Source organism: Colias eurytheme, chromosome 28 (assembly GCF_061535395.1).
Source record: "Colias eurytheme isolate Ceu_HAF_F1 chromosome 28, ilColEury1 Martin Lab GWU primary, whole genome shotgun sequence".
NCBI classification, from domain to species: Eukaryota; Metazoa; Arthropoda; class Insecta; order Lepidoptera; family Pieridae; genus Colias; species Colias eurytheme.
The window spans coordinates 5,457,060-5,479,259 of record NC_143007.1 but is presented as its reverse complement, the minus strand read 5'-3'; the positions used below and the strand labels follow the sequence as shown (position 1 = coordinate 5,479,259).

General features: G+C 33.5%; 2 protein-coding genes and 1 long non-coding RNA gene across 3 annotated transcripts in view; 1 reads left to right on the top strand and 2 right to left on the bottom strand.

Annotated features, from left to right (window-relative positions):
- Positions 1 to 22,200, bottom strand: part of LOC149896654 (uncharacterized) — a 209,249-nt gene that overhangs the window by 30,432 nt on the left and 156,617 nt on the right. The gene's annotated exons all lie outside the window — the stretch shown is intronic.
- The window catches only part of Dgk (diacyl glycerol kinase 1), a 70,602-nt gene continuing 53,450 nt past the window's right edge, over positions 5,049 to 22,200 (top strand). The window contains exon 1 of the mRNA XM_090117685.1: positions 5,049 to 5,371. The gene's annotated coding sequence lies outside the window, so the exon portion shown is untranslated. The remainder of the gene's footprint in view (positions 5,372 to 22,200) is intronic.
- On the bottom strand, positions 5,545 to 8,190 carry LOC149896661 (uncharacterized). Its single transcript, XM_090117737.1, has 2 exons — positions 7,983 to 8,190; positions 5,545 to 6,439 (listed from the first exon to the last, which is right to left on the bottom strand). The coding sequence occupies exons 1-2, from the start codon at positions 8,161 to 8,163 to the stop codon at positions 5,946 to 5,948; spliced, it is 675 nt and encodes a 224-aa protein (XP_089973863.1). The 5' UTR covers positions 8,164 to 8,190; the 3' UTR covers positions 5,545 to 5,945.

Here is a 22,200-nt window from a genome sequence, read left to right as displayed (position 1 = left end):
ATTGCGAATGTGTACCCGCATCCCGTCTAAAGCAGCGCACTGGTACACGGTGGGGTTTTAGTCGGTAGGAATCCGACATAACCCACGGCTCCTTCCCCGGGAGCCGTGGGTATCTTAGGCAAGATTTCCCCACTTGAAAAAAAAAAAGGGTTAATGGAGTTACAGTTAATTCCATGGCACGCATATGTATGAATTAACTGTACATACATATGTATAGGTAAAAGATTGGATATAATCTATCCATACTAATATTACACATGCGAAAGTAACTCTGTCTGTCTGTCTGTTACTCAATCACGCTTAAACTACTGAACCAATTTGCATGAAATTTGGTATAGAGATATTTTGATACCCGAGAAAGGACATAGGATAGGTTGTATCCCGGAAATCCTACGGGAACGGGTATTTCTTTGAAAACGCGGGCGAAGCCGCGGGCGGAAAGCTAGTAACCTATAAATACTGTACATACATATGTATAGGTAAAAGATTGGATATAATTTATAACCAAATATAAAATTTGGAGTGTCTGGTTTTAATATTGAAATAACAGACTTTTATGAAATGCATAATATTATGGATGTATGCACTGTACATACAATGTACATATATATACGTACCTACCAAAATAGTAATTTTTACAATTTTTGTCTGTCTGTCTGTTTGTTCTGGCTAATCTCAGGAATGGCTGAACCGATTTTTTGACGGGATTTTAAGTTTATTCTACTGTACTATCTATTTTAGGACCTTGTACTTGACTTGACTAAAACTTAAAAGAGCAAAAAATCTGTATCGAAATATTTTTAATATTGTTACGTCTTACTTTCTAAATAGGTAATAACTAATAAGTTTTATAATAATAATTATTGTCAAGCTATACTAATGTTATAAAGCTGAAGAATTTGATTGTTTGCTTGAACACGCTAATCATAGTAACTACGGGTCCGATTTTAAAAATTAACTATTTCGCTATTAGATAGTCTATTTATCGAGGAAAGCTATAGCCTTTAATCTTTAAAATATCACCACTAAGACCAAAAAGAACAGAATAATGTGGGAAAAAAAACAGAAAAATCACGGGGCATAGCTAATAGATGTACATGCTGTGTGTACAAAAAAAAAGTACCTGAAAATCACCATAAAAGTCTATTAATTAGATTAAATCTCTTACGTAGTATTAAAATAATATCTTTCAAGTGAATAAAAAATCCATTGCATTAATAAAATAAGTGGAAAAATTATTAATTACGTCCTTTCTCTCACAGCAAATAAAAAATTACGCCTATCAAATTTTAATAGCAAAAACGATTAAAAAAGTATAATTGTTTCCTTGTAAGGCGCTCAGCATTGAGAAGTTGTATAAATGCTATTATTCTGAGTTCCCAAGAATTATAATTACAAAAGTTCCTTATCTATCACTTGATCAAATTCATCTGAGTTGTTGAACTGATTATAAAATACGGAGAGTTATTGTTTCTTTAATACTGATAAATTACAATTGTATTGTATCGTAGCTTTGTCTTTGTTGTGTAATTTACGAGAACAACAGAATTTGAATATTCTCTGTGAGAGTTTATAACATTTTGTGTAATAACAAAAAATATCAAATAAATTATTTTTTTACTAACATTCGTTTGAATACGCTTTCTTTAATTTATAATACATGCTTATGATAACAGTAAAATAAATGTACCAATATTAATCTGTTAAAGGGAATGATAAAAAATAAACAGTCATACGAAAAATATAATTATGCTCGACAACAACTATCTATTTAAAAAATCGCATCAAAATCCATTGCGTAGTTGCAAAGATGGTACGTTGGTTTAAAGTTTTTTAAACATATACATACGAAGAGCGGGAAATGACTTTGTTTTATGATATCTAGTGACTAGTAAAACGCATCATTTGTGAAGTCGGTTAAATCAATAATCCACTAGTAAATCTATGTTCAAGTTGATGTCTCCTTCGGGCACAATAAAAGGTTTTATTAACCCCCACCGTATGTAAGATCTCTAATACAATGTTCTCGTAAATTTTGTTAATGACCCACGAAGCTGGTCCCGTCATTAACCCATAAAGTAGCCATATGGTGTACGTGTTTGTATGTCTGTCTGAAAATACTACTAATATTATAAATGCGAAAGTTTATGGAGATGGATGTTACTCTTTCACGCAAATATTTCTGAAATTGAAAGAATGCAATGAAATTTGGTAGCTGAAGACCCAGAATAATTCACAGGCTACTTTTTATCCCGGAAATCGCGCAGGAACAGGAACTATATGCGGGTTTTTCTGTGAAAACTGTTAACAAGCGGGCGAAGCCGCGGGCGGATATTATTATTATTTCTTAGGTGTAGGCTGTGGTGTAGTTATAGATTTTTGCAAGTCATCAATTGTTTCTGTTATGTTTGTTATTGTTTTCTTTTAGTTTTTTCGGGGCTATTACTATAAATGGACTTATTAATATACATAATATAATGTGGTAAGACTACATGTACATTTATTATTTACGATCCTATGCGATTCTACTAAGAATAGGATCGAATCACCACCATTTTGTGATGTCATAGGTGTTAATTCAAACGTATATTAATAATTTAAACGATAATGTTTGCAACCGTTAGTTATTTGCAAAAATAATTTTTATTCAATTTTATTTTTAGGTTTCCGTACCGAAACGGTAAAACGGGACCTTATATTACTGAGACTTCGTTGTCTGTATCTCGAAAACCGTGATAGCTAGAATGCTGAAATTTTCAAATATAATATATTACCGCTGCCGATACAATGACAAATACTATAAATTAACAAATCGTGTTTGGCCGCTTTTTTAAGTATTGCGGTACCTACTGCGTTGTTAGAATTGTGCCAATGTCTCGTATTATATAGTCAAATCGTTTTTTAAATCAAATTTGACGCGATTTGATGTAATTGACGTATGTATTAAATGACACTGACGTCCCTATTCTTAGTTGGATTGCATATTCAACTTATCATCATTCTAATAATCCTACTAATCCTATCCTACTTCCTACTAATATGTATTATAATAATTATGCGAAAGTTTGTGAGAATGGGTGTGTATAATTGTATGTTTGTTAGAGCTAGCGCGCACGAGCAACTTTGTCTCCGCAACTATTTTGTCTCTCCCACCTATGGGCTAGTATGAATGTCATCACGTAGCGACGCAACTCCCCATACAAATTGATGGGAGAGACAAAATAGTTGCGGAGACAAAGTTGCTCGTGCGCGCTAGCTCTTACTCTTTCACGCAAGTACTACTGAACCGATAACAATGAAATTGAGCACACATATAGAGGGTAACTTAGATTAACAAATAGGACGTTTTATCCCAGAAATCCCACGTAAATGAGAACTGTGCGGGTTTTTTTGAAAACGCGGGCGAAGCCGCGGGCGGAAAGCTAGTTAACGTTACCTAAAGTTCATTGACGTTCCTATTCGTAATTGGATTGCATATTCGTAACAGATTATCACTACATAGTATAAAACAAAGTCACTTTTCGCTGTCTGTCTGTCTCTATGTAGGTATGCTTATGATCTTTAAAACAATACAATTAATATTGATGAATTTAAAATAGAATGGCTTCCAAGAAGCTTTTACTACATAGTTTGGACTAGGGATGTAACGATACATGATTTTGCCGATACGATACCGATATTTGTAGTAATGTATCGGCGATACCGATACCGATACCGATATCGATGGCTTGGTAGAAAAATAAATAGTGAATTATGCTATTATGTTAATCGTATTCTTTTAAATAAAAATGCCAAATCAAAATCAACAAAACCATTTATTTTAGTATTATTATTTTACAAAGTCAGTTAAACTTTAAGTAATACACATACAATCAGTACCTAATAAAAGTTTACTATTGGTAGAGTTTTTTCAGAAAACAAAGTGCGCACGCGCGGGCGGCCTCCCGCATCGTTCATTGGGCAATGGGCGCGGTTTTTTGAATTGTTTGATATCGGTATCGGTTGTTTTATTATCGGCGATACCGATATATCGGCTTGCCGATTATATCGGCCGATATATCGGTATCGGTATCGGTATCGTTACATCCCTAGTTTGGACGAAGCGGGCGAAGCCGTAGGCAGAAAGCTAGTAATAGGTACCTAGTAGTAGAATTTACTTTGACACAATCAACAAAGTATCATCTTAACTTGTTGACCTGTTCTTATCACTTATAAATTCCTTAGATTCATAAAGCACAAATTTAGTAGGTAAAATATTTGTGAGATAAGACAAAATGGCTGAGACACATTACATTGTGTACATATTTTTTTAGGAATATAAATGTACGAGTACAATTTCTTTGTTCTTCACCTTATATCAAACAAATAGTTTAAAATAATAGCTTAAATGTTACTTAGTGTAGTTTCGTCTTTAAAATGGTAGAGAATTTTGAAAATCGTTCGAGTAGATTTTGATTTGAATTTGTATCGAATTAAATATGTTTAGGTAAGTAAGTACCTAGTTAGTTACTTATATTTAATTTTTGCTTTTGTTTTAGACAAAAGAAAAATAAAAATCACATTCCACTCACCTTACATTTTCATAGAAAACCAAAAGAAAATGCGACATCAGGCGACATCAAAAGTTTGAAACAATTATTTTATAAAGATCACGCAAACCGCGGGATTTCGCTTGTGTATCATAATAATGTAGCCAATAACGCACTGAATGCCACCTTATCAAAATAAACCGCAATTAAACTGATATTACACAATATTTACGTTTGCACTGACAATATGGCAGTTCCCGCCAAAATTAGCGTCAAAAACAAAACGTCATGCTGAAAAATATGCGTTCCATTTCACTTAATGGCAGCGTAATTTGATATTATTTTTTATTTTTTTTATTTCGTTTGCAAGTGGCCAGGATAACGAATCGAGCGAGACGGGACGCTCCTGCAGGAACATGTGCGAGTGAGACAGCAACACCGTGTACTTTCTCTTATAGATTTGTTGAAACGATAGGGTCCGTTCAGCTTCAGCTTTCAGCTTTCAGTAACATTCCGGCTTCGGGAGGGAGAGCACGTCTCTCGCTCCTCGTCCCCGTAAAATTTCCGTGTATACCCCATGTGATGTTTTTCGCTCGTTAGGTTCGACGGGAGTGACTTATGTGTTGATATCCGCGATGACTCGTTACACCCGAGCCGTTAAAAGGGAAAAACATTGAATAAATCTCATTACTGTGGACGTAAAAATAACAAAATCGTTGTGTTTAAATTGAGATCGTGTTTTCGTAAAATAATTACATGGACTGTTTTGACATTTAAGTAATTAGTGTGCGAAGGAAGGATAGATGTGTGCGTTATTCGAAATTTGATTTTTTTTTAATTCGGTGAGTTACGAATGTTGTTATTTAATATTTCTGTTTGTTTAATTATTATTCATATTTATTATTTGGTGCAAGTATTTAATACTGTAGCGCTTATAATATTAGTTTGAAGGTTAAGCGATAAGAAATAATAAACATACCTAGTTGTTGAAAACCTATTTATTTTATGAGTGTACGCACTTTATTGTTGCAAAAGAATTTATTTTCATCTTCTATTTGTTTTTTCGAGGTATTCTTTATTTGTTTTTATTATTAGAATATATAATTTGGTTACCGTATGTTTGGAAAAATATTGCTTTGTGCTAATTTTAATTTATATTCAGTATTCTTCAACAGGAAAATAATATGGTGTGACACATTTTTTTATTGATGTAAAGAAGCATCAAGCAACTATAGCGAAATTATAGATTAAATTATAATATTGAACAATAAAGGTACTTAAACTGAAATATATTATATAATCTACAATCAAACACTTCAGCTTTATTATAATATTAGCAGGTATGTATTATTGTTGTCTAGTTATTGTCGGTATGTAGGTTATTGCGCATACGCCCTAACCTCTGTGCAAAAACGCTTAGTTGGTAGCTGTATCTCCTTGTACTTGTTGGAAATTACCTTCCTCATTTTGTGCTTCCAAGATACATTTTATTATATTTATCTTTAACCTTGGCTTTAATCTTTGAGGCACCCTTTTAAAATCGTCAACCAATGACAACATAAATTGTCGATCAGAATCTTCTTCATCAATCTTTCGTTGCAACGTAGATTTTAAAACGTTCAAAAGTTCACTACCAATTTTATCTGTTGGGTCACTGTTTTTGGTTTTCTTTGGTTTCGGTGGAATTATTTTACTACATTGTTCCTCTTCAACTGGTTCATTGTTTTCTTGTTTTACCGTACTGTTGTGCGTTTTATTCATTGATACTACTGGTAAGAGAAACAAGAGTTGGTCATAATATTTGTATTTTTTATGCGTAGCAGCTGATCCGCTTTTGGTAGTAGCTAATTCCCGCTGTTCTTTAACAAAAGCATCACGAAGCGTTCTCCACCTTTTTTGAAGTAATATTCCTAAAACAAAATAAAAAAAAGCTCTTCATCTTAATACTATTATAAAGGCGAAAGTTTGTATGGATGTATGGATGTATGGATGTTTGTTACTCTTTCACGTAAAAACTACTGAACCGATTACAATGAAATTTAGCACACATATGTATAGAGGGTAACTTGGATTAACACATAGGATAGGTTTTATCCCGGAAATCCCACGGGAACGGGAACTATGCGGGTTTTCCTTTGAAAAATAGGATTATCAATCATCAGAAAAATCGTGGAAGAAGTTTGCATTTTTGTAATTGCAAGTTTGTTTGCCATTTGGGACTTCATGAGAGCAGAATGTTTTCCTGAGCTCACGATTGATGCGTGGTTAAGCATAGCTGAAGGTTTCCAACAACGGGCAAATTTTCCTCATGTGATTGGCTATTGATGGAAAACATGTCAGAGTTTACAAACCATCCTTAACAGGATCATTGTATTACAATTAAGAAAGAAAGAAAGATCATTTATTTGACTCCACAATAATAACAAACACAATTGACACAGAATACAATAATTAAAATTAAAGCAACACAACATGAAACAAAACAAACAATTACAAACATTTTTTTTCAATATTGTTATTAGCCATTTGTGATTCTAATTATAAATTCATTTTCATCGATGTTGGTGCGTATGGTAAATGTAGCGGTAGTACTGTTTTTCAGAATTCAATGTTTTACAAAAAACTTAGGGAATTTAATCAAAGAATCGAATATTCCGGGCGTTCCCAATGATCTGCCATATTTTTTCATAGGCGATGAAGCTTTTAGCATTTCTGAACACATATTAAGGCCATATCCGAGGACGAACTTGAATTTTACTAAAATAATATTTAACTATCGTTTGAGCCGAGCGCATATAATGTGCATTTGGAATTTTAACTCACAAATGGCGAATATTTCAACGACCATTAGATATTAACGTAAATTTAGCAATAAAAATTATCAAAGCGTGCTGTTTGCTCCACAATTTCGTAAGAGAAAGGTATGGTGTTAATTTCAACGAAATAGTATTCAATGGTGATACAGAGGGTATGTGCGAAATTCCGAGGGCTAGAGTTCTATCATCTGTGTATCAGATACACGAGGAAATGTCGCAAGGAATAATTTAGCTGATTTTTTTGTTAATATTGACCCTTTGCCGTGGCAAAACAAATATGCTTAAACTAGCTGCAGCGTTCATAATTGTAATTTACCTATCATTAACTTGTAGTAAATAAAAAAATTAAAATAAATGAATAAATATTTCGGGACAATTTTCACACACGGCACGATCTGATCCCATACTATAAACTTTCGCTTGTGTTATGGAAACGAGATGGCTGATATAATGTATACATATATATAATATTAAATAAATACTAATATAGATAATTAACACCCAGACACAGAGCAAACATCTATGTTCATCACACAAATATTTGCCCCGGGTGGGGATCGAACCCACGACCTCTGGCTTTGAAGTTTGAAGGCAGGGCCACTACCAACCAAGCCAACCGGCCAGTAAAACAACTTACCGTTCTTTTTTTTTTCTTCAACCGATGCATTATTATCAGTAAACATATTTGTTACTTCCTCCCATTGTTTCACCTTCTGCACTCTGTCACTGTATTCATCACATTTCGTATTCCAGATAGCTGGGTGGTTTTCGATTTCGAATATAAATCGATCGATATCGAGATCCATTTTCAAACACATACGTCACGCGCATTCAAAATCACGCGCGGCACTGCGGGATTCGGTGTGCGGTGTGCCATACCTTGCGTCTCGCCCCGCACCTACGCGCGGGTGTGCATGTTTCTCCGCGTGTATGCGCGTGATCCGCATGAACGCGCGTGGTTGCTTTTTTACACGCTTTATATTAGCTTCACCAATTATATTGACCGACCCGCGAAGGCGCAAAAAAAACCGAAATTTACTTATTAATAATTTATTGTAAAAAAATTACATTATAAATTATTCCTAACTTAAACTACGTCCCTCCCGGTTCAATGTTGGAACCAAGAGTGCTCTTCGTCCACGGCGGAGCAGCTACAGCGTCGCGGTGGCGATGATTGCCGCAACACTCTCTGGAATCGCAGGTGTGCGCGATGTCGCAATTGCTAACAGGTGCAAGTCCTTCTTGGGTGGCCCCATGCATCCTCTAATAGTTAAGGCGTGTTATATGTTGGTACATAACACACCTGTTTGTTTGTTTGTTTGTAACCGACTTGTTTGGGCGCGATTTTGACCCACTTTAAACGGCCAGATTTCGTTCAAACTTTGTAGATTAATTGAGGACCGATGACAATACGTACACTAATTTGATAAAATTTTCTATTTTTTAGTTCGGTTTTCTATAAAAAGCGTGTTTTTCTAGTTTTATTAAACTATTATTATTAGTGTGTTGGACTGTGCGTGTTTTCTATACAAACGGAGATACTTACAAGTAACGTTAAACACGCAGTCACGCAACATGCAGCATGATGCGAGGCAGTGTGAAGATCGCATGTATATTGCACGCCTCATAAGCGAAGCGTTGAGGTGGGTACTACTGTCACTTCACGCAAAACATCTGATTTTTCAAACTTAAAATGTCTTTATGTATCATACATTGCACTTGTAAGATAATACATACACACACATATTAAGAAAAAACACTATTTTTAACGTTCATGATATTTTTGGTGTCATTTTTGTTATTTAAACTAGTTAAAAAACAGTTTAAAAAAGTTCTGTCTTGGACGTCCGTGTGTCTGTATGTGCGGATCCTTTTTCTTGTTAACACGATAGCGACCGAAATACTTTACTAATCGAGTCTTTTTTTTTCTCTTACGCTTGAGTATGCTCAGGAATAGAACCCTTTCATTTTTCAGGGTCTGATTCGATGTGGTTTAATTGTTATTAAATAAACAAAAATAATAATTAATAAATATTTATTAAAAAAAAATTATGAGGCGTGCACTTTTGGATTTTCCAAATTATTTTTAAATGCATTGTGAAAATAATAATAGTTTGTGTCTGTCTTGTGCAAAACGTTGAGACATTTGTTTTTAATTTTATAAGTATTTTACCTAGTTATAATGAATATCTAAATAAGAAAGGCAATTTTATAAATTGAAAACTTGTGTAGTGAAACTGCGAATAAAAGTATCTACTTGATAAAATGATAAAATAGCGTGTGTTCGGCACACGGCCACGGTTTAGAAGTGAAACTTTTTGGCAGGATTCAAAGATACGAAAATCGTCACTTTACTCCATGATGTGACGGTATTGCCATCGGTATTGCAATCGTAAATTTTGAAGTTTCAAAATTAACGATTTTCAACATTATTGTACCAGCAGAACACTGTTTTCCAAATGACATGACGTTATATTTTATTTTTGTTCCGGGCGGAACCGGGGCGTGTACATATAAACGGTATAGCCAATGTACAAAGTAATGACTTAGTTGCAAAGTGGTATATTGCAAAATATTTACTCTGTAAACACACGGGCTATAAATAGGAACGGGGACGATGCGTGAATTTTTTAACCCTATATTTTTAGAATAGAACCTTTTGATTGTAATGTCGTCTTTCCACTGTTTTGCACATTACGATTTCCCGTCAGTACACTGTGATACAATGTATGTATGTATGTACGAGATGTATATGTATAGATTTCTCATAGATTTGATGATGATGCGATGATATTTATTTAGGGTAATCCTGAAAAAATATGTACTTATTATTGATATTAATATGTTATTTGAATATGCGTTGAACAATGCTTTAATAGATTTTCTTTAACCACTGCTTTGCTTATAAAACCGTCAATTATTTCGTCAGTCCACTGCCACTTAACTCATATAAAAATATTTCTTTATGTAATCATAGAACCTAAAACCTTTAGATTTCAATACAATTTATTTAATACTTTTTCAATAAATTGTAAAATATTTCTTCATTCCGCCGGAAAATTCTGAACACAATATCCTGTGCATTGAACCCGGTAAGTCATAATGCACCGTCGTTAATCACTCTAACAAAAGTGGTCAGACATTCCATCAGTCCCCTGCCAAATGATCCGCCAGTCCTCATTAGCATTCACTGCGCGTTATCAATACGTTTGACTTGCTGAATTCAATTACTGGAAACGAAAATATAAATTAGAATATTAACAGTACAGTGTAACGCGTTAGAATCGAGATGTGGCCGTGGGTTCGATTTTTGTGAGAGAATGAGGTTTCGGTTTGATGTTTCATTGATGTTTCAAAAATTGTTGTTTCTGTACGCATGTAGGTATATTGTGTTTTCATATGTTTGTTCCTATATGTCTCCAATCTACGAAACCTATTGGAAATTGATATGTCCATACGGCTAATAAAAGCGAAATTAACTTAATAAATTGAAAATTCATTGTCATTTAGAAAATATGTACATAATCGAAACCGTGGACATTTCCTAAATGTATAAATTTCATGAAGATTTTCATGATCGGACTTCTACTCCTTCCCTTTAATATCACCTATAAAATAAAAGTAATTAGTAAGCTAGTCAAGTTAGTATACCTCTTTATAATAATATCGGTACATAGTTTATCAGTCCCCTGCCCAAATGCGTCACTCTCGAGTCTCGTATACAATTAGATGACACAACACAGTTCATCAAGATGCCCCTGTAATTACTAGATTTATTTGAATGCTGGACCTAGATATTATTTAAGCTAGGCTATCACTACATATTATAAAACAAAGTCGCTGTCTGTCTGTCCCTGAATTTTGAAGCGGTTTTTTAAATAGATAGAGTGATTCAAGAAACAAAACGGACGTAGCAGTTGGAAAGCGGAAAACTCGAGAATGGCTTGACCAATTCGGCTAGATTTTTAACGTTTTTTATTTAGGCAAAAGGAAGGTTCTTATGGAGATAAAAGTTAAACTTAAAGAAGTTTAGTTACGGCATAAATTAAAATTTGGAACCCCTTAAGCAAGTATGTTGATGAATAAATACGGTACAGGTAATAATATACGAATTATGGTATTTTTTACCGCTCTATTTATTTATTTATTCACACAGGCCTGTAGACAGACATTAATTATTATAACATTATGAATATAAGCAGATTTTCTAAACGCTTTTTCCTTGTAGTTACAATAATAGATTTATTTATAACTTAGCATTGACAAAGACACCGTTTGTTGAGCAAGTACGAAAACAACAGGAATGTTATTGTATGTTGTGTATTTGTTACTTCAAAACGGATGAATAGATTTGGATGAATTGGTTAGTTTCAAGTATGGACAGATAATATCATTCTATACTAGTTTCAAGTTATTGAATAATGTAAGCATCTGAATAATTGCTATACTTTCTTTCTTTATTGTAGAGTACTAGCTTTCCGCCCGCGGCTTCGCCCACGTTTTCAAAGAAAAACCCGCATAGTTCCCGTTCCCGTGGGATTTCCGGGATAAAACCTATTCTCTGTGTTAATCCAAGTTACCCTCTATATGTGTGCTTAATTTCATTGTAATCGGTTCAATAGTATTTGCATGAAAGAGTAACAAACACACACACACACATCCTCACAAACTTTCGCATTTATAATTTAAGTATGATTCTTTATGTCAATACAGTCGAACAAAACCAGGTGAAATAGCTTGTTAAACTATAACCCCTCTACTTCCTATAATCTATCACGTCCCTAAAACTGGTTAATAAAAGCTCAGCTATTTATAGTATACGATGTTCAGACAATTTAAAATACATTTGGATATTTTCGTAACTAACATCTGTTTATGAATCAGACGGTCAGTTTTTCTGTTTGTTACATTTTTTTTACACGCTTTATATTAGCTTCACCTGTATGTTTGTATGTTTGTAACCGACTTCTTTGGGCGCGATTTTGACCCACTTTAAACGGTCAGATTTCGTTCAAACTTTGTAGATTTATTGAGGACCGATGACAATACACTAATTTGATAAAATTTTCTATTTTTTAGTTTTTATATGTACATTCTTATACAATTTTCCTATTATAAAATAACACAGTAAACTTCAACAAGCGAAAATAAATCATTCGCAAAGTCATAAAAACATAGGAATTTTTATTCTTTTATTCTTTGAGAAAATTTTATTTCTTTTTAATTACTTAATCAGAGTTACAATTGAGATTGCAATAAAACGGAACAATAAAACTCATTTTAACGAGCAAACTAGCGAATTATTACTAGTCTAAGAAGCAATTCTGTTTATTTACTAGCTAGTACTTGTGCTCTGACAATGCTTGGATTTTTATATTACTAGATTTCCGCCTGCGGCTTCGCCCGCGTTTTCAAAGAAAAATCCGCATAGTTCCCGTTCCCGTTGCATTTCCCGGATAAAACCTATCCTATGTGTTAATCCAAGTTACCCACTATATGTTTGCTAAATTTCATTGTAATCGGTTCAGTAGTATTTGCGTGAAAGAGTAACAAACATACGTCCATACTCACAAACTTTCGCATTTATAATATAGGTAGGTACTAGCTTACCGCCCGCGACTTCGCCCGCTTTGTCTAAAACCTAATAAATTATATACTAAAACCTTCCTCTTGAATCATTCTATCTATTTAATAAAACCGCATCAAAATCCGTTGCGTAGTTTTAAAGTTTTAACTTTTAAGCATACAAAGGGACAGAGAAAGCGACTTTGTTTTATACTATGTAGTGATGATGATAGTGATGATGAAGTAGGACAGGATACCGGATAGGATATCGTAAAATGTTCCAATAGAAAATGGTTTTGAATTCGAACTTGTAAATTGTATGAGTATTTGTCAAAAATATCGGTTTGAAACTTAATTTACTTTGTGGGGACTTATAATTATGTAGGTACATAATATATTAACTAACTATGATAAGAGTATCTTGTTTGATACGAGATTTAAATAAGTACCATCTAAACGGGTTTATTCTTTTGGCAATATTGCGTCGACCAGACACTTAGAAACACATAAATTTAAATTTATAACACACTAGAAGCTTATAAAAGCTTCAAGAGAGACATCTATTGATACAATGTAAAATAAAATTATTAAAAAATATATATTATCATAGGTACAAGTTTACCACATAATACAATATAATGTATAATATAATAGTATACGGAACTCATATTCTAAATACAACTCGCACTTGGCCCATTATCAAAGACAAAAAAAAATAATAACGAATCAAAATAGATATAAAACCTTCTTTGAAATCTGAAAATGAAAAATCATTGACAATATTTTATACTTGTAGACGGCACGCGCACGCCCACTGTCTTCTGATGTTAGGGTTGTCAACTGCTAATTAAATATGAATATTTTTTATGGCACGAAAATAATCTATACCAATCTTGAAGAGTTTTTTTGTTTGAACGCGCTAATCTCAAGGACTTCTGGTGCGATTAGAAAAATTCTTTCGGTGTTGGATAGCCCATTTATCGAGTAAGGCTATAGGCTATATATCATCACGCTTAGACCAACAGAAGCGAAGCCACGCGGGTGAAACCGTGGAGCGCAGGTAGTAATGATGTAAATTGTTTCCTTTTGATTGAACTGCATTTTATAGATTAGATTTTTTAAAGCATACAATTCACTTGTTCACTTTTATTGACTTTTGCTAGACCTGACGTTGATTTAACGAAACCGGTCATAGTTTTTGTAATAAAAATTTAATTCAAAAGTAAATAAAATAAAATTGGTAGAAAACAATTGTGCATTCATTTAAACAATCTAATCAGTAGTTAGTAATGATAATTATAGTCGATTATTCTACAATATATGGAAAGGCTTCGAAATATCGAAGTGAAATATATAGAATCACATCTACGATTTGCCCCGGTAGTATCCTAAACTGTTACTTTAACTATGTGTGCCAATCAAGCAAGTTTTTGAAAATTATTCATCCCATTGTATAAGTACATATTTTTAATAATACCTACGAGTTTTTTTAAATATTAGTAGCAACTGGCAACCCTATAAAGTCTTGCTCTGGCAATATACTTTCTAATAAGCGATTTTTATAAATACGCCTCGTATTTTCTCCGAATACTTTCTTACACGTGTGCTTACAAAGCTTACAAATTACAAAGTACTGGACTATTTCTAAAATGCCTACTTTGTAAACCCTAGCAAAGATTTATTGTTGTTAAGGAAATAGTTTTACATTAAGATCTAGGTTTGCTATAACTCCTTACAAAAACATGTTTATGGTATAGATATGTATCTGTATACTAGGTGAACGCCCCGGTTCCGCTCGGGTTACATTATTGAAGTGAAACTTCTTTATCGGGGTTGGAAAAAAATTGAGTGTAACGTTTTTTCGTTACGCGGGACATTTTTCCGTTACGCGCCATATTTTTCTTATCCTTACCACGCCTGATTCGACGTATTTCTGTAAAGTTGCATATAGTAAATTATTTTTTGAAAAATAAGGTCATAAAGAAGTTTCACTTCTTACGTGTGTACACTAGTACACGCACACATTTTTTTAGGATTTTCGAGTAATGTCATGTATGTCATGTCATGAATATATAAATAAAGAAAATACCTATTAAAGAAAATACCTATTTTTCTAATTCGGTCGAAGAAAAATCCAACAAACGAAAAATTATTAAAATATCGCACGCTGAGAACGAAAGTGACCTAACTCAAAATTTTGCAAAAATGAGTTATACTCATAAAATGACTCAGAATAAGGAATTCTATCATCTAATAAATCAAAAACTATCCTATGTCACCTAGAAACCGAAAAACACGTATGTTGCGTCTCTTTATAATTTGCGTATTTTAAACGTCCCTCCGCTAAAATAGTGACCGTTTTAGTATTATGTCGGCACGGTGATTACATTTCTTAGTTTTAAAGTGATTTAATCCTGATTGCGGCGTTTATTTACCGAAAGGTAAGTAAATATTTTGTCAATGTTCTAATCCTAACAAGACCGTTATTCGTATTAGGTCACTTTTGTACTAAAATGCAGTTTTTGTATTGTGACTTAAATCATATTAAGTCATTTTTGTATTATCAACTATTCTAAAGGTAACGACATATTTCTCGTTATGCCTGTACTTTATTAAATGCTTTCTTTGTTTAAGTGTATTATGTATAAATAGGCCGTTTTAATAATATTTTGATAAGTTAATTTTATGGCGTATTAAAGTTTATGTCGTTGTTTCAATAATAATTTGTTTAAATATTTATGTTTAGGTCATTATATGAAGAGATTAAAGATGATTTTATATTACAAATGGTTCAAGAAAATGAAAAAGAAAACGAAAAATTCATACCCAAAAAGTTATCATGAAATACAAGAGTTTCCTCGCTGAGTGATCATCATCATCTGAGGCTCTACAACTGCTAGTGGGCCTTGGCCTGGTCCAGTATTTTCTTCCAGATCTCTCGGTCCTTTGTCTGAGTTCTCCAGATTTTCACAGCAATCATTAGATGCCATCCAACCATCGGAGCTTCGGCCCATCTGGTTTTCCATAGAGAAGCCGCAGAGGTGCCTTCTTGTCGTCCATACGTGCCTCGTATCCGGCCCAGCGTAAACGGCCTAGTTTTATGGTCTATAAGACTATGAAATGTACGAGGAGCCGAATGCTCCTCGTACATTTCATAAAGCTCATGGTTATACCGCGTTCTCCAATGTCTATTTTCCAGCACAGCACCGAAAATCCGTCTAAGGATTTTTCGCTCGAACACCGCAGGCAATCCTCATTTTTTTGCTCAGGACCCAACTTTCGGACCCGTATGTTAGTACTGGTCTTAGTAGGGTCTTTTATAGCAGTACCTTTATGTTTCGGGATAGCAGTTTCGATCAAAAATATCTTAGAAGGCCGAATCAGCCATAATTCGTTTACATATTTCTGCAGATATTTCGTTCTGGTTTGTTATTAATTATGCCAGGTACACAAAGTCACGTACAGCCACGAACTTGACTTGTAGACCGAGCTTTTGGGCAGTTTTGTCTATAGCAAAATATGCGTTAACAGCAGTAGAGGATCACTGCTGGTAGCGTCCTCCCGATCCAGGTCTATATCATCCGCGTATCTCAGTATTTGTATCTATTCGAAAAATAAAGTGCCCGATGTCTCAATTTCTGGAATCTCGGATGCATTTTTCTAAGGCTATGTTAATCAGAAGGCTGGAGAGCGCATCACCCTGCCTAAGGCCTTCCATTGCCCTAAAAGGTTGCAAGATACTGAATGGATCCGAACGACGTTTTTTTATTTTTTTAACGTCATTGCTGTAAGTGACACCAATTGTGGTGGAATGCCGATCTCAGTCAACGCTTGGTACAGGAAATTTCGGTGAACATTGTCGTATGCAGCCTTAAAATTCACGAAAATAATATGGTGTGTTATGACATTGAACTCAAGTGTTTCAAAATCTGATCAGTAGTCGAACGGTTAGGGCCCCAAGCGTACTGGTAGTCGCCTAGTTTGTCTTCTGTGTATGGAGATATTCTATTGAAAAGGACATAGGCGAAGATTTTATATGCCGTGCTTAAAAGAGATATACCGTGATAATTCTGGCAATCAAATATGTCACCTTTCTTGTGCTGTACACACCGCTGTAATATATACCCTATGTTACTGCGATGTTCCACTCATCGGGCGTATTAGATTATATTAGAAAAACTTAACTATAATTTTTCTTATGTCATTGTTGTGGCAACCCTGTACTTAGTCTGTGGTTCATGTACCTATGCAATGTGTAAGGCAATGTGCTTTTAGAAAGAATAAAGAAAAGTTAACAGGGCGTCGTTTCAGACTTCCACACCTGGACTATCAGCTTATAAAATTTCTCCTTAAAGCTAGTTTCAGCATATTTAAGCAATTCCACAGAGATGTAATCAGTTCCTGGTGGCTTATGATTTTTGAGTTTCCTAATGGCCAATCTAACTTCGTCTATTTGTAGGCAGCGAGATATCTGGGATGTTAGTATAATTTTGTATGGCAGAAGGTGTTTCAGCAGTTTCTGTGCTATTTAGCAGTTCTTGGAAGTACTAATTCCATCTTTTAATAATATCGTTCTTACTATTTAGTAGCTCACCATCTTTACTTTTACAAGCTGAGGTTCTAGGTTTGAAATCTTTCCTACCTCTATTAGTTTGGCTGTAAAAGTTTCTCGAGTCCTTCGTTGAGAAACTTTTAGCAATCTCTTCAAGTTAGTTGACATCAACACATTTCTTCTTCTTTCTCTTGTGTAGTTATTTTTTTTCCTTCGTCGCGCTTTATGCTCTCTCTCGTCTGCAAGTGTAGGTCTGCTGTAACGATAGGTATGCTTCATTCTTTTCGTTAGTAACCTTTTGGCATTCGGCCACTTGTTTCTGCATCGTATCTCATTACCTAGATTTTCACTCGCAGCTGTTAGTAGAATTTTACTTAGTACTTTCCAGGATCTTACTTGCGTTTTGTTCGCTATTTATCTATCTGCTCTGAGCCAAAATTTTTAGATAAACTTTCACTTTAAGAGGTGCGAAATAAATCTATACTACATAGTATAAAACAAAGTCGCTTTTTCTGTTCCTATGTCCCTTTGTATGCTTAAATCTTTAAAACTACGGAACGGATTTTGATGCGGTTTTTTTTAATTCATAGAGTGATTAAATAGGAAGGTTTTAGTGTATAATTTATTAGGTTTGAAACAAAGTAGGCGAAGCCGCGGGCGATAAGCTAGTAATATTATAAAGAGGAAAGGTTTGTATGTATGTATGGTTTTCACGCATAAACTACTGAACCGATTTTGATGAAATTTGGCACAGATAATCTTTATACATTGAAAAAGAACATAGACTACCTTTTATTGCGAAATATGTACCACGGGCGGAGCCGGGGCGGACCGCTAGTTCCTAACTAAAACTGCACTTTTGTATTACTTTTTTTAATTAATTATACTGAAGTATAATTTTTTGTTGATTAATAATACCAATATTAGAGTTGATTGCCCATAGGTATTAAGTAAATAGTAAAAATGAGTCTTGAAACAAACAATAAATATAATTTCTTAGTTAACATTTGGTTTCATTAGACTACTTCCCATTAATATTTTAATACTAAGTTGACATAATTCAGGTTACGTCCAAATGCATGCATAGAACAAAAATACTAAAGTGACTCATTCCCAAACTAGTCAAAGATGATTTACAAGCTTTCAGTACTAAAGTGACGCAATATCTAATGGTAATTTTTAAAAAAAGATAAAAAATATTTAAATTTAATTTAATTTTTTTTTTATGGATTGTATGGGTGGACAATATCCTCGTAAATGATATCAGACTTTAATATCTTATATAACTTTGCATGCGAACAAATTATGACATGATTTGTAAATAGTTCTGTAAATTACGAACACTTTTTTGATGATTACCAAAAAACACGAATTTCGTATTAGGTCACTTTCGTTCTCAGCGTGCGATATGTTCAGCTGTTCTTGTGTCAAATAAGTATGTTTTCAGGGACATTATCAGCTAGGTAAAGTTTAAAATTGACATTAAATACAATAAATCTAGTTGGCTGTGATATATTGTGCTTATATGTATATTTATTTGCCAATGTGTGCGTTCGTTTGCGTATGTTAATGTGAATCATCCTACTAATATTATCAATGCAAAAGTTTGTACGTCTGTTTGTTATTCCTTCATGCAAAAACTGCTGAACCGATTTTAATGAAATTTGACAAACACATGGAGGGTAACTTAAATTAATACATAGGATAGTTTTATCCCGAAAATCCCACGGGAACGGGAACTATGTGTGTTTTCCTTTGAAATTTAATTTCATTCATGAATAATTTTTGTTCAATTAACATCTGTTTTCTTAATAAATTTATCTAATTTGTGAATATTTCTAAAGCAAATGTAGGTACTCAACGTTCGCCTTTTTGTGGTTGTATACTACCCTCCTTATATTACAAAATAATAGCTGCATATTTCCAACTACCCTCAAAAATCGTTAAATAGCATAACTATTAAATCCAAAGCAATTGAATATACAATTATCAGTTCAACTGTTTCGCCCACGTCAATCTCAGGTATTTTGACAACCTTAATCTCTGATTAATACCACACATTAAACTTTGATGTGTGTGTTGGCGCATATCCAAGTGTGAGATAGTAAATAGTATTTGATTATTCTTATTCTTATAGTTATAAATCACTAGCAGCCGTACAAATAAAAACTTGCTTATTCAAACCTTATGCAATGCATAGATATGATAAGAATAAATAAAGAATAAGGATGTCATAATTTCTTACAAATAAATTTGGAATAACGTCGATGTATCTATGCTCACGCTATGCAATAGGCGCGAAGCGGCAACGTCGCAATTCATTCATAAAATTATGAAAAACATTGAAATTGTCTACGGTTAAGCCTTGGTGCTGTCATTTTGACTTCGTCGAATTTGTTGTGAAGTTTCATCATACGATGTTCCGTTTATTTATTTTTTAAATATTTATTGGAAATAATTTAAATATATCATTAAATATGCAAGCAAATGATAGATAACGCTATCAAATATCTGGAGAACAGAAGATAAACCCACCTTGAGATAGAGAGTTGCCAAATAACTGGTACTCAAAACATACAACTCCAGGCTTAGAAGATTTATATTTTCAACGAAAGTGTAGTTATATTATTGTGATAAGTTTAGAAATAAGTTTTATGTATGTATGGTTTGGCGCATGTTGTAAATAAATAAATCATTATAAATATCAAAAGGGTTTTTCATAATTTCTTATATTTTGACATTTCATACAAAATTTTCCATTTCAATAGGTACGTAATGGAATTATTAATTTGCTCAACTTTTTCTACTTCTCGTATTACTCTCATTGCTATTATCTCAAATTTAGATTGAAAATTGCTTCTAAAACTTGTAAAACACAGCATAATGTACTAAAAGATATGTTATAACTCGGTTATGTCAGACTTATACTAGGGTGGTAGCCGTAATAAGGACGGAATAGCATTAGTATGAATACTTATTACGAAGTTATACTAGGTTACATTTATTTCGTGTTTATTTGTATGATTTTTCCTTATTCTTAGTTTATTCTTTGCATAAAATGTTATAACTCGTTTATTTGTACGGCTGTAGATATTTAGCACATCTTTAGGCTGTTTCACTTTGGTTGGGGTTTGCAATAAATAAATAATTTGGAAAATCCAAAAGTGCACGCCTCATAATTTTTTTTAATAAATATTTATTAATTATTATTTTTGTTTATTTAATAACAATTAAACCACATCGAATCAGACCCTGAAAAATGAAAGGGTTCTATTCCTGAGCATACTCAAGCGTAAGAGAAAAAAAAAGACTCGATTAGTAAAGTATTTCGGTCGCTATCGTGTTAACAAGAAAAAGGATCCGCACATACAGACACACGGACGTCCAAGACAGAACTTTTTTAAACTGTTTTTTAAGGTGATGAATTAATTTTTCTAACATTTACGGCCCTTTTCAAACCTTCGTAATTTTTATATTATTAAAGTTGTCGTGATGAAAATTCTTGACAAGAAAGTTCAATAGTAACACAATACGTCTACCGTTTTAGAAACATGATTCCATGATATTTTCTCGATAGAAAAAAAATACAAAGTTATCATTGTTATTTTTTTTAATCTCTGGCATCTTCAAAATAACAAACGTAAAGTTACGACTTTTTGGATATTAACTATAAAATATACAACCTATACGTCTACCGTGTTAGAATTTTGAAATATGCGATGGTTTTGAAATAAACAAGAAATACTTTTAATTAGCGCGCGACCAGCCAATATATCGAGAGCCGCCCTGTACCTTCCTACCCCGATCGCTGCACGAGTCATTCCCGCTACGGCCGTCACACGGGGAACTTGTGTCGCTCGCGCAATCGTAAAAAAGGGTGACAACACGATAAGACAAAATGAGACAAATGGGGACAATAAAGAAAATAAGAAGAAGAAACATAAAGGTTGGAGGGAAAAGAATGCTTACAATTGGAACAAATTAATGAAGTAAGTTGGTTTTATTTTAAATTTGATGATAATTGTATTTTAGACGATGTTTGATATGTACCCGTGTTTTAAGTACATAACGAATGTGTAAGATTTTTTCATTTATAGCATAAATAATCTGTTCAGAAATCCGGAATCCAGAAGGAAAAAAAACCCACTGATTGTTCACAATGTGAATCCACTCCTTCGTAAGTACCTTTATTCAGTCAAAAATGTATGTTATCAAAGCTCTACTGGTTTTATCGCATGATTCCATTTTTAGCAAAAAGCAACAAAGTGCAAAGAAGTAAAAAATCATGGTGAACTTAGTGGAAGTATGGCGGACATAATATGGAACAGGAGCTCATTGGAGTAGTATTATATTTAAAAAAAATACGAAATAATTTCAAGAATTACATTTCTTAGAAGGTGGTAGATAAGTATGTTGTATAAAGAATTTGATGTTGATATTTAACTATTTCATTTATACTTACTACACCTGTGCGGGAAATTGCTTAGTAATAAAACAGGTTTATATTCATATTTACATAGTAATGTGAGTTTTCATTTCAAAAAATTTTGTGTAAGTATATTAAATTGAGTTCCTGGGTGATCTGGAAACACAATTGGGCCCGGAAGATGGCGCTGCAGTCACTCCTCCTAATCACATGAACCGATTTGGATGAATATCTGTGTGCACATTTCATTTTTGTGGGATGATTGGTTGATTCGCTTTCACATTAGCTATAGGTAAACCAGAATCTGATGGC